Source organism: Pleurodeles waltl, chromosome 7 (assembly GCF_031143425.1).
Source record: "Pleurodeles waltl isolate 20211129_DDA chromosome 7, aPleWal1.hap1.20221129, whole genome shotgun sequence".
Taxonomy (NCBI): domain Eukaryota; kingdom Metazoa; phylum Chordata; class Amphibia; order Caudata; family Salamandridae; genus Pleurodeles; species Pleurodeles waltl.
The window spans coordinates 265,909,665-265,927,156 of record NC_090446.1 but is presented as its reverse complement, the minus strand read 5'-3'; the positions used below and the strand labels follow the sequence as shown (position 1 = coordinate 265,927,156).

General features: G+C 42.1%; 1 protein-coding gene across 2 annotated transcripts in view; it reads right to left on the bottom strand.

Annotated features, from left to right (window-relative positions):
- Nucleotides 1–665: 665 nt before the first annotated feature.
- Nucleotides 666–17,492, bottom strand: part of ATP9A (ATPase phospholipid transporting 9A (putative)) — a 534,117-nt gene continuing 517,290 nt past the window's right edge. For both annotated transcript variants that reach the window (XM_069243632.1, XM_069243631.1), the window contains exon 28: nt 666–6,220. In XM_069243632.1, the coding sequence (XP_069099733.1) occupies nt 6,084–6,220 (137 nt within the window). In that variant the 3' untranslated portion in view covers nt 666–6,083. The remainder of the gene's footprint in view (nt 6,221–17,492) is intronic.

Sequence of the window (17,492 nt, the reverse complement as noted above, 5' to 3'; positions counted from 1 at the left end):
GGTAAAAATGAGTCACAACTAGGAGGTGGTATAACACGTAGGCTAAACCAAAGCTTGCTTGTTAAATTGTGTTTTCATTTCCCCAATGTCCAAGTGCTGGGTTTGGTCTGGAGGTTCCTGAACCTGAAACCTTCGCACGAAAGTTCAGATCCTAACTTCAACACTTCCCACACAAATCGTGTGATTATCTGGAAATCACTTCGTTTTTAAAAGTCTGAAATCAAAAATGTAGACAAAGTAATTTAAGTATGTGTAATGTAAAAAAAAGCAACAGTGTAAGGTACAGAACTTTCTATAGAACTGTTTCGCTACAATAAAAATATTAACTTTAAAGAGCGTCTTGTATCATAGGGCGGAGTCCTACTAATACCTAAAATTCATTTATGAAAAATTGCTCGTGATTAAGAAGCTTTCGATGGTCGGACCTCTTATACGCCTAAAAACTCGCCTATTCCATCTCGTACATGGTCTTGATTAATTACAACAGATTTTCCCTGCTAACCTCATAATTGCTTCCTGTTGTGGGTTCTCAATAACACGAACTAAGCGTTCAGAAGCCTACAAAAGTTAGCAGGAGCACTGTATAAACACTACAGTAAGTACATGGATGAATAGCTATGTCACAAAAATACTAAGGCAAGCAGAGCTAAAATAGAATACACACGTTTTTAGTTGCTTAAAAATCCTTTATTTTCACATGAACCCCTTTTTTAATGTGTAACTGCTTGCAACATTAAAATCCACACCACAATAAATTAATTGCATTCATATTGAACGTAACTCCATGATATGTACATCTTGTTCTTGAGATGACCATACAAAAACATGAGTGGCACAATAAATAATAACCAATTTAAACAACAGAAATCTTTTGCTCTCCAAATCGGAGTAGGTGCACAGCCATGAAAATAAAATAACAACTGGCACACCTGGAAAACACAATGACACCAAGGTTTTTCCCAATCACAATTATGAGCACTGTGAAAAATAATCAAGGACAACCACTTCCATAGATCTCAAAAGTAAAATATTTGATTTGTTATCATTATTATTTTTGCTTTCAGAGTAGTCTTACAACAACATGCCCCTGTGATCTGTGTTGCATGAAGTAAAGATAAGCACCTTCCAGGTGCTTGAGATTGTGAAACTCCACACAACCCTAGAAAGTTTACTTTGCTGAAAGAATGCCCAGAAATGTAAAAAGAATGAATTTGGAACATTGTATAGCACTGATAAATAAAGTTCATTTTTTTTTTACAATGATTCTGAAAATATTCTAATGTACAACCAACATAATTATGCAGCATCAATTTTTAGTTAAGTATTTAAGAAATGTCAGGCTTTGTGACACTCTTGGAAAAAAGGATATGGAAACTGAATAGGCTATCTTTTTATCAAACAGCAGAAGTTCATTTTTTTTTTTTTGCCATGCCATATGAGATGACCACAAAGGGCCTGATTATGACCTTGGCGGATGGGATACTCCGTCACAAACATGATGGATATCCCGTCTGCCGTAGTACACGTTCCATTATACCGTATGGAACTTGTGAAAACGGCAGGCGGGATAGCCGTCACGTTTGTGAGTGTATCCCATCCACCAAGGTCGTTATAAGGCCCAAAGTCAGGACAGATGTAACAAGTGTGTTTTCCCTGTGAACATAGTTTCATTATGATGATGATAACCCAAACATCTCTACAGAGCTTTACCACTGGCAGGGCTATTAGGGTTATGCAGCACAGCTATACAGCAGCACACACTGACAGTGTCATTTTCATCTATTTGAGCTGGAAACATTTTTCAGAAAATCTGCAAATGATGTGGCAAGTTATACGGTAAATGCTGAAAAATCCATAACTATGCGGTAAACAATGCAGAGACACAGAATCATTTAAATCCAGTGACCCTCACCATTGTCCACTATTTTACCAACAATTGATTTATAAATGGTGAACAAAAATGTAACATTCAAATCTCAATTACAGCTTATTAGCTGCACTTTGAAGAAAAATGTAAAGATAACCTCTCCAAAATAAACATGTAATATAAAAATACATAACAGATACAGTGTAATGTATTCATTCACATGTTGCCATTTCAGGGGCTCTGGTAGCATTTACAAAACACTCAACCTTTGGCCTTTTGGTTTACTAGGTCACCAGAACCACACACCCCCATGGGATTACATATATACATCTATTTATATATATATATTTGACTGAAACAAACAAAAGTTACAGGGATGTTATGGTTAGGAAATAGTATTAAAGTTGTAGTTAGGTTCAGATAGTACACACACAATACCATAGAATTTCTGCAGCTATAGTTATACTTATCTCAAGAAACTAAAACTCAAGCCCAAAGGTAACTATAACTCGCACCCCTGCCGTGCACAGTTTTTTCATCAATATTTCCACCTCAAATGCTGTAGTGATATTATCAATGGTGTCATAGAAGATGTCATGAGTGATGTAATATGTGGGGTAAGTAGCAGTGGATGGCGAGGGAGCAAGAAATTCTGCCACTTCTATATAGGATCAAACCATAAATCATTCAAAAAACGTTTCTATTTAAAGTGTGATGCCTGCTCACTGCACTCCCTGAAACCACACTACCTTACCTAAAAGCAGCCTTCCACCGAGCAGCTACCCCTATCAAACAACACCTAACCATGTGATCCACACCCCAAAAGAGCTATACTGGTTCCACTTCAGGTGTGTGTAGCATTCATAACTAACTCAATCAAATAATAACCATAATTAAGAAACAAGACAGCTTAGCAGACAATCCATTCTCAAGCTGCCCAGAAACCCTACGGAGTTATGCCTTTGCTTGACACATGATCTAAAACACAATAACACAAAGTAAAAAATATCCACACCTGCACACTACTCCAGATCTTGTAAAGGTTATCTTTGGCATTCAGACTCTTCCCCCGCACCTGCTTAAGCACTACAGCAAAACCCACCCTGCGTCATCAATTAATCACTCAAAATGTGTGAGATGCGACCGATAATACCAGCAATGCCCAGCCATGCCCCTAACTGTATTCTGCCCTGCACATTACACCCACCCACCCTCCCTAGGACCAACATTATGAGCGGCCCAGAGCTTATCCCTAATGAGGGGATAGGATAGCACTCTAGGGCATTCGGCCCTTCCCAGTATCTTTGTGCCCGGAATTAACAGGTCTGCAAATTTCTGACCCAATAATTCTAAGGCCAGACCTTTGACAAGGGTGCAGTGGGCTCCAGACGGCGGCTGCGGCTTGCTCCAACTTGCCCTCGAACTACACCATGTGGGAAGCTACAAAGGCTCCCCAGTCAAAACCTCTACTCTCCATTTACCACCAGACACATTATCCACCAAAAAGACAAAGCACCCATTGACCACCTGCTCCTGCAGGTGGTACTGGGTGCGAATTCTGACCTGTTATTTCACACGAAAAGTGGAAAACTTATGGATTTTGACCCAATATTCCTTGGTCCATTGTTATTCCTCCTTCTGAGGGAAATATCTTCTAATGCCTAGATTTAGGTGTGGGGATGTGTTCTGAAATTGGAGACTCCAGCTCTATGGTATTCCCACACCCAGAATTCACAACGAGGCCCAATATATGTAGAAATAATATGACCTATTTTGCCAAGTACAATTACTCCTCCTTTAAAATAAGCACTATGCTGCTACCCGACTGATATTGATTCAATAAAATTAAACCAACAAATATGTACGGGCTGACCCAAGTATTTCAGCTAATGCCAACATCGCAGTAACATGTCTCTAGATTTTACGTTCCCTACAATAAGACCTTGATAACCTGGCAATTGCTGCCCATGTAACATTTTCAGCTCTAGAACAGTGGAAGCCCCTTCCTGCCACAAAAATGTCAAATATTTTCAAAACGCAGTTTATGCATCACTGTGTAAGGGGAGCAGAAAGAGAGGGTTGATTGGGGAAGGTGCTGGTGAAGATTTGTAAGGCAAAGGATTATTCTTTATGATAAAAAATTACAAATTAGAAGATTTTACTTGTGTATGTAGCTTTGAAAAACAAAGTGTATGCATTTCAACATTTCCTACATATATTCCTCGTTAATGAGGTCACTTTTTAAATATTTTTCAAACAAATTTGAAGATTGTAAAAGTCTGTGTAAACTGAGAAGTACACTGTCAGAAGAAGAAAATGAAGTCATACTATGCAACTTAAACTGCTCTTGGAAAGAGCTACAACTAATACAGACCAAAACATCTAGTCAAAAACAACAAACGGGTGGCATTATCATTATGCAGGGATTCTACTTAGCTCATAAGGCTAGTTTATATATGGAAATGTTGATTTTCTTATGAAAGGTAAGCAAATGAGATTGAGTACAGGAAGCTTTTTGGAAAGCCATGGGTGGAATCTCTGCTGAACAAGAAATGCGTGAAGATAGGATATACTCCATTTTTCTCTCTGTTGTACTGAGAAAGGAACAAGTGGTCGAAGCGGAACCAGGAGTTGATGCGTGGAATGACGACAGAAGCATCAGATGGCAAACCAAGCCAGCTGCATGACGGTTCCCAGTGAGTTGTAAAAGAATATGCACCAGCATGCCGCAATAAGTGGCCAACGTGAGCTAGCATGATAGAGGCAAATGGACTGGTAATACTAAAGCTAGATTAATTCAATGGAGAAATATGTGAGTTTACCCTGACACCTGGACTTGGTTATTTTGGTTTGAAGGTTGTCATCTACTTTATCACCAAAATGCAGTTTTTCACTTTAACCCCTTTAAAAGCTGCTGCCTCAAGGGCTGCTCACGTGCTTCTAAATCTCAGCTTCCTAAGACCATTCAAACAGGAAACACATTTTGAAGCTACTGTCCAGAGTGACAGGTCTCTTGATCCCTCCTTTCAGTCGTGCTGAGGATTAGAGTCATGTCTTTTACGCTGCCAAAGCACCAAGACACCTCGAATAACTCACTGGTGACATGCTGAAAGGCATTTCACTCGCAGGTTACTGGCTCAAGACTGGGTTAAATTCCTGACTTTTGCTCACAAGAACGCACTGCCTAGTTTTAGTCTTGCCATTTCATCTCTAGCTTAAATTGAAATATTAGAAAATAAGTCTACATCGTCTTTTCATGATCCATTCTTCTGTCAAAGTAACACCAAATAGGGTATAGGAAGTTCCTCTTCACTGTTTTATTAGGGGTTTAACAAACACTTATTTACCCTTTTTGACCTGTGAGACCTCATTTAGATCTTACGTTTCTGGAAAGATGGAGATTAGAGGTTTATTCTATTCAAATCTAAGAGTCAGACAGGGAGCTCCATCTTTAAATAAGATTGCTGCAATTGTGCACATTTTTATAAGTAACTGATTTTATATTCAACAATTCTTTCCCATTCATACCTGCCAAATCAACATTTGTGCAATATCTAGGTACTTTCATTAACAAATGGAAAACAGTATTCCTGTCAGGTCTGTGATGGGCCGTTGAGGCCACAGCCAATACCAAGCTTGATCACACCACCACTCACAAATGACAAAGAAAGTGGCAGGCAGAGCAACCAAATTCCTAGACCCTCCCCCCATGTAAATTAAATGACGTGATGAGAGTAAAAAAAAAAATACAGTCAGAACAAAGGAAAAATTCAGCACCATCAACAACTCATCAGCTTTTCTAAAGAAAACAAAATGGCACATTTCTTTGACACCCAAAGAAGACCACATCATGTTAAGTGAAACAATGGGAAAATTCAAAGATGAGATCCCTCCGCGCAAAGGCGCAAAGTAACGTCGAAACATTCAACGCATGCCAACAATACCATTGCACTCTAAATACATTTGGACACATCAGATAAATCTTTGAAGCAAAATATCTTTGAAAACCGAATATTCCTGGAGCAGTTCCCTTTAGGTCACGTTTCTTCACTTGTTTGGATTAAGTTGACTGTAGCTTAGCCGTAATCTTTCAAGCATATTGTTATTGATTACTGCATAGCACAACTGTTGTACATAGTTGTTAGAATATTTATTATATATTTTTGTATTACAACCGAAGTGTGCAAAGTTGAGTTCTGCTACGCTAAGTGGTAGCTTATGATGTTAGCTTTGAATAATTTGGTGGAGAGAATCTTCTTCGCAGATATTTCAAGAAGTAGAGCGGAAGACAACTGACCAGTGTTATAACGGAGACCTTCCACAAAAATGACAGGGTTGCAATAAAGTAAACATCTGTGAATAAAAAGAAAAATGCAATAAAATAAGAATCAATGCTTCTACATTTCTTGAGAAGATACGGATTGACATCGTCATTCACAATTTGACTTCAATAAGCATCATTATTTTTGATTCACTGAACGGTTGAGTATAACACAGCTCATACACAATCTTGCTATCTGAGAAACTGGGAAGACTGAACAAATAAAGGTTTCACCTTAAAAATCGTGGGGCTAGACCATGACACTTCTTTGGTGGCACTAAGTATTTGATGCACAATGTGACTACCTTGGTGCCAGCAATGTTGCGAGCTGATACACAAGTAGAGCACATTGTGATCTGAAACCTTTATGGAAAATTACAATGTACCATTAAGTGTTGTTTGCTATAAATATCAAAAGTGGGCATAGTCACTTCCATCAAATGCATTAGGAGATAAAATAGTGATTGCTACAATTTTTCAAGTTGTAAGTCATTGAATGGCGGTTAAAGGTATTAGATGGCACAGGCCAGATGCTGGGAGGGTGAAAGCAATTACTGAGCCACATAGATCCATTTCCACCCTGCTGGAAGTCAAGAAAGTAAAGAAGAGGTGGAAAGTCTTGATTTCGAGCTAAGATATTGGGGGGTTTCTTGACAAAATGCTAAAGCTGTAGCCTGAGTTTGAACAATTACACTGTGACATGCACTAGGCCAGGGGCCTCCAACCTTTTAAGTAATAAGAGGTACTTCGGTTCAATGGACATCACCCCAGCTACTAATATAATTAGTGGTGACCACATCAGATAAAAATAAATTAGTGGTCACCTTATGCAAGATAAGCGGCAATGACCACCTCAGTGCTGGGTTGCCAGCAGTTATGCAAAAAAGGATTTGTAAATTTAAGGTGCCTCTAGATGGGTGATACATAACAGTGATAACTGCAATACCAGTAACACCAAGGTACCATTTAAAATAATTAGTCTCCAGTGTTGTATATTCATCAGTCAAATATTAGATTTAAATATATTTGGAAAATTATGAGTTCTCAAAATACACACATTTTCATCTAGAAAACGCACTTTTCTATTTTGATATACATATATACTAATTCAACCAAACAAAAACTTCTCATTTGATAGGCTGGGCTGCATACAAGAGAGCTACTCACAGGCAGCTGGAGAGCTACCAATAGCTCTCGAGCTACTGGCTGGAGAAGCCTGCACTAGCCCAATACCAAGCCTCTGCATTCAGCATGTGAATATGCATCATACGTGTTTTTCTTTGTCAAGCTTCTCTTCTCGGCGATTTTCACATTTGTACATCTTAGCCATCATTCTCCTTGCAAGATATTGCAACGTGTCACTCACCTGCCACCTGAACACATAAAAACAAACTGTTTCATTTGTTTTCCATTTGTTTTTTTACCATAGTCCCACAGATGTGCATTTAAGGCTGTATGCATTCACTTACAAAAACACAGCTTAGTTTGAGTTATGATTTTGAATTAAAGAACAAGTTACTTATCTTCAGTAACAAATTATCTGGTAGAGACATATTCTAGTTGCAGATTCCTTACTGTAGAATTTCCCCCAGGCATCAGTCTGGATCTGGAGATTTTTCTTAGAGCAGGACACCTGCGCACCATCAGGTGCAGTTAGTCGAGTCCACGTCCACCGCTGGTGACGTGGTTGCTGGATATGACGTCGCAGGTCGTATATAGGCACCACGCTGGTGAGCTGATGTCAGTTTCTTTTCACGACTTTCCATGCCAGAAACACTGAGCCATGAAAAACACTGACCCTGGTGTGCCAGAACTAGGGCCGCTGAAAGGGAAGTCCCTATCCCTAGAAATCAGTTTGCAGAGCAAGGAGGATGGGTGGGTCGGTAAGTAATCTACAACTATAATATGTCTCTATCAGATAATTTGTTACCGGAGGTAAGTAACTTGTTCATCTGATAGAGACTTCAGATTCCTTAACTTTGAACAGATACCCAAGCAATAACATCCCTGGGAGGAGGGCGAATAATGACGAGCTTGTGCAGGGAAATGCAGAGCTTTGATTGTCTGCTAACACTTCAACCAGAAAGTGTTGGCAGCCATCTTGGGGCTCAGCTTCAGCAAAGTCGCTCAAAAAATAGTATTAAAAAACATAAAGGGGGGCAGGGTAGAGATACCCTGAACTCTTAGTTCTGGTGTTTTGGGGTCCCAGAGGGAACCCGACAGGCAAAAATGTATGTTTTGCTGCGAAATTCTCAAAAGTTGTGGCAAAAATTTTAAAACAAGCACATGCTTCTGCGTTTGTTTTTTCAAAGCCCTCAGGTGGGCCAGGTCCTGGGGCATGTGATAAATGGGGAGAGGGTGCACAGGGCCAAACCCCTGGGCTTTGTCCATCCCAAAGCAAAAGGCCTCGACCTTCCTGCGACATTTCTGTGATGGTATGAGCAGATGCTGTGCTGCCCCCCCCAACCGAAATCACCCCAGGCACTCATGAAATGGTATGCAGGAGGCTAAGCAACCCCCACCCCCCACCCCAGGGACTACCAACTCCCTGTGGAAAACTAGTAATTGTATGCAGGGGGTGCAGAGCCCCACTCCCCAGGACAGTAAATAAAATGAAGAGTGGGGCTCTGTGTCTGCCCCTCCCCCCCCCCCTGCAGCCCCGGGTACCCCTACATCCCTGGGGCAAACTAGTAATTGTATGGGGGGCTGCGCAGCCCTCCACAACCCCCCGGGGATCACCACCTCCCCGGGGCAGTAAATGAAATGATGTGCCCCGGGGAGCACATCATTCACCTCTGTGTAAAACAGACATCCCTTTCACCCTCTGTTGGGTTACCCTGTTGAGTACAAGTCCCATAAATAATACTTGTGACTACTAAGTAGACATCACCTCTCTCTCTGTGAAGGTTTTGCTCTGTGGGGAATATCGGGAATGTATCACAAGTGGTTTAGGTCACTGGTTTTCCGTTTTAGTTCAATGACTTTGCAAATGGCAAGTAAGATCAGGATGTGCGAAATCTTTGGAAAACGTAAACCTTGTAAACATGAATGATACAACAAGTTCTTTGGTCATGTCTTCCACACAGGGCCTCACATTTTATTTCTTTTTGCGCGCAGGGGGGCCGCATGGCCCTACCACAGCCCTGGCAACAACCACCTCCCAAGGTGGTAAATCAAATGACATGTGGGGGGACACATGCCCCTCCCCCTACAGCCGCAGGGACCACCACCTCCCCAAAGCTATTTGTTGGAGGGGGCCACGCTGCCCCCCTCAAATAGTCAATAATGGCCCTGGGCAGTGCCACCCCCCTGGGGCCGGCTCGTGCTATGTCCTGGGGTGCACACCCCCAGGACATAACTGTTGCTGTGGCTTGGATGCAGTTTTACAGCTGCCACCAAGCCACAGTAAACACTCTGCTCGCAGTGAGGGAGAGCTGTCAAACTGCTCTCCCTCACTGTGAGCAGAGGTTTCCTCTGTCTCCCTGCCCACTGAGGTGCAAGCAGGGAGACAGAGGAAACAAGGCGGAAAGCCAGCTGGGACCATGGGGGCCTTCAGGCTTTCCCCACGGTCCCCAGCATTGTGACTAGGTGCCCTGTGGGGCACCCAGGTCACATGGTCGGGCCCGGGGGATGATTTCCCCTGGGGCTGTGATCAGACTTGGGAAGGGGGGGCCAGGTGGCCCCCACCCCCCAAAATAATAACTAATTAGGCCGTGCCATGGGGGATGGAGTCCCCGGGGCTAAGATTGGCCTAGGGAAGGGAACCATGTGACCTCCTACCCCCTAAAAAAATTCAAACAAAATAAAAAAAATAGGATGCACCTCAGGGGATGGGGTCCCCAGGGTCAATATCGGCCTGGGAAGGGGGCCGCTTGGCCCTCCTCCTCAAAAACACAAACGTTTAGGCCAGGCTCCAGGGGATGGGGTCCCGGGGACTAAGATCGGCCAGGGGATGGGGGCTGTGTGGGGTTGGGTTGTTATAGGGAATGGACACAGGAACCGGCTGCTTGCCAGGCCCTGTGGCCAACCCCGCTGTGCATGGCTGAAAACTGAGTTTAGCGTGGGGTAGGGTTGTTTTAGGGGTTGGCTCTGCGGCCAACCACCGCTGCGCACGGGCAAATGAAAATTACTTTACTTTTTTTTAAAACATAGAAATTCACTGAAAAAAACAAAGGTTACAGGGACGTTATAGTTAGGTTCTGAATTTACTCGTACAAAACTAGAGAAAGTCAGCATTTATAGTTAGAGTTATTTTAAGTAACTATAACTCGTGCTCCAAGGTAACTATAATTCGCCCTCTCGCCATGCACTGTTAATTAACTCAGACATTGCAGCACTCATGACAACTTCTATAAAGGTATTACAAATATAAATGAAGCATTAGCAGTCAAATTAAAAAAAAAAAAGAACTGTGCATGGCAGAGACAGGAGTTATAGTTAGCTTAGGGAGCGAAGACGAGGTAGAAATTAGAGAATCACACTGAAGCCAAGGCAGTAAAAGATTTAGAAATGCTTACAGTGTATATTACGCACCAGGGACTCAAAAACAGAATAGGGCTTCCAACACAAACACTGACAACCTTTTTCATGCACTGGTAAAGACGAAGGCACTATATAAGATATTTTTCCCATAACTTCATTTTTCCTGTCCTCCTGTGAGTGGTTCTCATTCTTGGGTGTAGCTCGCAAGCATATAACACATTATTGCTTGATCTTCAGCTCTGTGTAAAACAGACATCCCTTTCACCCTCCGGTGGGTTAACCTGACGAGTACCAGTCCCAAAGATAACACTCGTGACCACTAAGTAGACATCACCTCTCTCGCTGTGAAGATTTTGCTCTGTGGGGAATATCGGGAATGTATCACAAGTGGTTTAGTTCACTGTTTTTCCGTTTTAGTTCAATGACTTTGCAAATGGCAAGTAAGGTCAGGATGTACGAAATCTTTGGAAAACATAAACCTTGTAAACATGAATGATACAACAAGTTCTTTGGTCATGTCTGCCACACAGGGCCTCGCAGTTTATTTCTTTTTGCGTCAGTCACTCGGTGGAGCGCGCACACAAAGATTGCTCTATGCGAGTGCTCAGGAATGTCCTTGCTTTGGATCCTCAGCCGTGCGTGGAGTGTTTAAATTTACACATCTCTAGTTAGTCACAAAAAATGTTTTATAACCCTTTCCCTACAGGTTCTTAAGTGAAAAAAGCTGAGAAAGGATGATGTCACTTAACCTCCATGTTTAAAAAATGAAACCATCCTTTTCTGTCAGGTCCCAAACTCGTTGTGCACATACCAGGGCACACGCAGGACCCTGCTTATGATATGCCAAGTGATCATCAGTCAGATGACCTTTGACCTCAAAGCCATATCTATAAAAACTGATAGAAAATCGGGTGTGCTCTTTGACGCAACATCCCTTTCTTACCACCCCAAAGCAATATTAAGGCCAAAGAATTCATCAGAGTATTCCCTCTTCTGGAAGTACAACTACAACTCAGGACCCGCAACACCACATTCTGCGGAGACACTGTAGAGGGCCAGGAAACCATGTACATACCTTTCAAAAACCAAGAAGCCCAAAGGAAAAGGCCATTTTCAGCTGCATGGACCTTCCTTTTAAATATTTTACAACTGAAAACAATGTTACAATTCCATTCGAAAAAGTGTTGGCCTAAGTGCACGCTTTCCAATTTCGGCAAAGCAGAACCCCCTTTTTTAGTAACATCGGTCAACATTCTGGTTATATGTAAGTGTCACCCCCAAGCTCATCTCCCAACTACATGAAAGGACAGCACCCTCTACTCCCGACAAAATAGTGCAAATAGGAACTGAAACCAGAGACGCACTCTAAACTGGTGGTGGGGGGGGGGGGGTAAGGGAGTCACCTAAACCAACAAAGAAAATCCAAATAGTTTACGAATGCAACAGAATATCTCAGTTTCCGCTAAGACTTCTAAAGGTCCTGGTCACGATAGGTGACTCCATTCCCCTAAACGTACGTCTACTAAGGAAATAACATTTCTATTAAGTGATTATAACTTCTGTATATTAATTTGGGATTACAGAATGACTGACTATGGAAAGTACACCCCTCTTACAAAATAAAAAAAATGCCTGTGCCCACCACTAACCGCCGGCACAAACTGAGCATTAATTGTACGGCTCCATTTCGGTTCCATCATATATATTGTCCCACTTGGACACGGAAGCAGCTTCTAGAGGCATGAAATGGTTCTTTGAAGAACATATACAGAACGTCTCTTCCCATCACATTTCTGCGTCAGGAATCGCCGCAAGATGGGACACTCCTCCGATACTAGAGAAGATTACTTGACGGCAGGGAGATTCAATTTGCTGTTTACAGGGCAGACACTCCTCTGTGACAGGAAAAGGTTGCCATGTTTAAGTATGGGAAAATACAATGAAGTTGCTTCCTTTTCATGGTTAACAAAAAATCATGTCCATACCATTTTTGTAGTTTCTGTGTAAAGTTATGGATTTGCTCATTTATACAAAATCATTTACAAAACTATTGCATCTTCTGGAAGTGATGATTATTATAAAGCCTTTCTGCTGTCTGATGTATGGCTCAAGTTCATTTTTTTGCCGGCAGTATAAGTAGTACACACGTGATAGTGTCATCACTAATCACGTATCATTCGTTATGCATGCCAGAATAATAAAGATTTTAATAACTGTAACCTGAAAACCTCACCCTGGTTAAACACTGCGTCTGTGAGCAGGCCACTAACAAAGAAAAAAAAGACAAGCGTCCCATACACATATATTCACTTACATTTCTGCTCAAAGGGCGAAGAACATTCCACTTCCCATTTAAGAAACAGCTACAGAGAACTTCAAGCTGCCTCTAAAAACCCCATCTCGGTATTTAATCCAACTGTAGTAATACAAAGGGAAGTCGGAGGTTAAACAACACATTAAAAAATGATGAGGCCTAGCTAGTACAAAGAAAACGAAACTCCACGGGCCTCCGGGTGGACAGTCATGGTAACTGTGTTAGGCAAAAAGCGTGTCATTTGCAATGGTGTAGCAAGGATGTCGGGGCCCCTACTCAAGGCAGAACAGGATACTACGCCCTGGTTAGTTACTAAAATACAGACATTATTGGGGTGCAAAATCCGAACCCACTGCCCTGCTGCAATGTTGATAGCCACGCCGCTGGTTACTAGGTGAATATTACACACTTACAGATCAGAAATTTAGGAGGGCTAACATGCAATCTCAAATGTGAGATTCCTAAAAGTAGACTAAATTCAGAAATGTCTGTTGGTGGTGCTTGCGAATTAAAGTTTAAAGCCTAAAATACTTTTTAAATACTATGTGTAATTAATGTAAAAATACATGCAAAATGAGCTGTTTTAAAAAGTGCTGCAAACCTAATGACACTGCAAGGAGTTATAAATTGGTGTAGCAAACAACACAAAACAATGATTAAAAAAAGAATCAGACGGTAAAACTGTCTATGCTTGGGTACGGCGCGTAAACAGGAATTACTTGATACTCGTAGCAAGGAGTCATTGGCCTAAAATCATTATGATTTATTCAACCGACCAAGAGATATCAATCTTCGGCACTGGAATGATTAGTGTGGGAACGAGTGACCTCTAGCTGTGACTCAAATACTCAAGGATTTGGCGAGGAGCTTCTTAAACCGTGCAAGATGTGTTACTGCTTTCATTCGGTCATTGAGACAAATAACAAGCTTCCCACTATGACGTTTTTTGACAGCACAAAGAGGAAGCAGTGTGTTGCATTCCAAAATTGAGGACAAAGATGTCTACATCAGCAAACATTCCAACACGTGCTGAGTACCTTCCAGTTTGGAGCGTGATGCCGCAAGTTCCTCCTACTTAATTGTATTTTGTTAAAGCTCAACACGTTTCGCAGAGGCTAAATTGGTTGCAGCGCTTCTACCCAAATGCGGAAAGGCCGGGTGCATAGCTAGGCACTACACGGGGTGTTGTGGTTAACAGGTTGACCTGGGAACGGAGCCTTGGGTTCTATTCTAATACCGGCTTTAAAACATAACCACAAAAATGAAGTGCTTGTGGAGAAACCACATTAATGCCCACATGCCTCAAATTGTAAATATGTATATGCATAATGTGACTAAGTGCATATAAGTTTTGCTGTCCCACTTTCCCGTTGATACCTCACACTCAAAACATCCGGGGTACTTGTATCTGGGTTCAGTCGGATACATACACAATATTTCTTCCAGAAAGCGACCACAGAACTGCTGTTCAAGCCCTTGTCCTCTCGCATCAGGACGGTGGTTAAGTCCTGCTCCCCGGCCTCCAGTTTCACAGTCCAAACTGGCACCCGTTAAGGGTGTGCTACTCGTCCCTGCATGTGTTATCTTCGGCCTGAACCAATATGATCACATCCCCACCATCCTCATAGAGCTCCATTGGTTCCCCTTGCCTTCTCCCATCATTTTCAAAAACAGCTGCATCGTTTACAAACCCATCACCACCAGTACCCGAGCTTATCTTGCAGACAAACTCAACATTTCTTGTGGTTCTTAGCAAACCCACAGCCTAGACGCAATCAAACTAAAGAGCAACTGTAACAAAAAAAGGAAAAAAACAAGACAGCAGACCGTTTCCATCTTTGCACCCAAGATCTAGAACATCCCAGTCTCCCTCAAGATTGTACCAACCCTCCTTCACTTAAGGAAAGAGTTTAAGAGAACCTCTTTGAAGAACACTACACCACAGTACATTAACAGCCCACAAAGTAGCAGATTCTCCCATCACTCATTGAATGTGTGCTCGTCTTTGAACCTATAGAGTGCTTTGATGCCTTTCGGCTCGGAATGTGCAGAAAAATATGACATATATACATACTGCTGTAGACAGGCTTTGGTCATTAGTTTGCTGTACATACCCATGCTTAGGAAGGCCAGCAGCTTCAAGTACGTCTATAAAATAGCAGACGTCTGCGCAGATAAGAGTTTTCATCACGCTCCTAACTTTCAGCTAAAATAGGGCTACTTTGCATAATCCACCTTCTCCCTTAATGTAAGGGATAAACTAGTGCTCTGAAATAATGTATGAAAACAAGGATAATGGCGGCAGATAATGAACACTGGGGTCATCACATCAAATAATAATCAACAATATTGGGCACACTGCATACTCTCCAACTGCACAACACCATGATCATTCCACTGTGTCATGTCATTTTCAACAATTCTCGACAGCTCTTAGAGGTGTGCAGCCTGGTGAAACTGAAAGACCTGCCCTGCAGAGGCTTCCAGACTTTAAAACTTCACCATCCCAGACAACTACCCCTACAGAGGGGCACTGTAAGGGCATGCCGGATCAAGCACGAGGCTCCCTTTGCAAAATGGGCCCATTCCTCACACTTGAAGCCTTCCCAGCCAACAAGCGGGTTACGAGGCCAGCACACTATACAGGGGCATCCATCTTACATATAGTCCCACTTAAGGCAGCAGTCTGGTGATTCAGAAGGTGCAGCTTTACTCCCTCGAAATGCTGCACGCGATTCTAAAGCTCAAAATGTTGCCATCCCAGGTTCCTGCAGCCAGGGGACCGTCAGAGGGGTGTGCATGGCCGAGCATGAGGCCCCTCTCATCTGGCCCCACACCACACCTTTGAAGCTTTTCTATCAGCAAGAGGCTCATGAAGCCAGGCCGTGGCAACAGGAGAGGCCATCTTACATCCGGGTTCATCAGAAGATTATAGCCCTGCCAAAAAGAAAGGTCCACCCTTACTCCCTCAATATATTTGATCTCTTTTAGGGTGTCTATTAAAGGGTGGAAGTCTAAGAGCGAACTCCCTGTTTGGGCCTTTTAGGGTCAGTGGTGCCACCCTTTCCAATTCCTATTTTACTATGTCTGACCTACTGCATTAAACCTTTTACTGTCAGTCTTAAGGTGAGTGTGCTAAGCATGTTTAATCTACGCCTCTTCACTCACACTGATACTGTATCACTATGCTATCTAGTACTCTGGAAGAGACTAATGCAATCAACAAAATACTCATTTTGTACACATTAATCAATACATTAAGAAAGAATTGCTAATACACCAGGCATAACTCAGAGTAGACATGCCCGGAGTTGTGCTAGACATAGCACCAGTGTTCCGCGCATCTCATTCCTACGCTTATTTTGATATTGAGACCCTCACTTACGCATCCCAGCAAACAGAATAGAAATCTGATGAACGGAGCTAGATTTTTTATAAATTTTTTATTTTGCATCTTACTTCCACATTTATCAGAACATTTTGAAGCTAAAAATATTTGTGTCTTTAGAACACTTCTACAGTAAACCGTTCCATCTTTTTAGAAGCACACATACCTTTGAATCTCGCTCCTATGTTAAAGAGATTCCTGTAAATAAAACGTGTACCCTGTCCATAAAAAAGAATGTATGTAGTGGTATTAGTTTCTCAACACATTTGTGTCCTCGCGTTTAGCTCATGTCTATTAGGATGTTGTGAACTTAAACACCAGTATCCAGGTCAACATGGCAGGAATGAACTGAACTGCATCTACTACCCCTATTTTAAATAGCGAGCAGGAACCTATGCCCGCCATAGTATGGACTAATCTAATGCGCCCAAGCCTGCCACCTAGAAATTGTTGAACCTGATCCTAAATACATTAAAAAGACTGATTTCATGCAGGAATTTCATAGCTATTAACCATTACTCAGCACATCCCCATCAAAGTTATGCCTTCCCGTACAAATTCACAGGCAAGTATCCTATTAAGCGCCTAGACTCAGGTGCCAACACCACATAAATAGTTTACCGCCCTGGGCACCCTAAAAACGCAGCAAAAGCCTGAAACATAATGCTCTAACTAAACACCCAGAAACACCTGTTGACTATCGCTGATAGATATCATAGCCTACGTTCTGGCCCCACAGACAATGATATTATTTTCTTTATAAAAACGGTAGAAGGGGTACGGGCTCTCCACCTTCTTTATAATAAATACACATGCAGTATAACTGAAGGTCTCAAACTTCTGGTCTCTGATTCCTCGGACCAACTTTGCGAGCTACTCAAATGCCTGCATGACAAACGCAACATCATGGTGCAATCTACTGATAGTCACATCTTCTTACTCATTATAATACGCTAAGGAACAAAAAATAATTCAACCTTAAACCCTCTCCTCCTGGTCACCCACATCTAGCACCTCAGTCTCTCTCCTAGGTACAAAACAAAGTAAGGTCCTCTACATTGTACCTGGATCACACTTCTGATGACCAAGATGGTCCGAGTCATTCTGCTGGGAACATGAT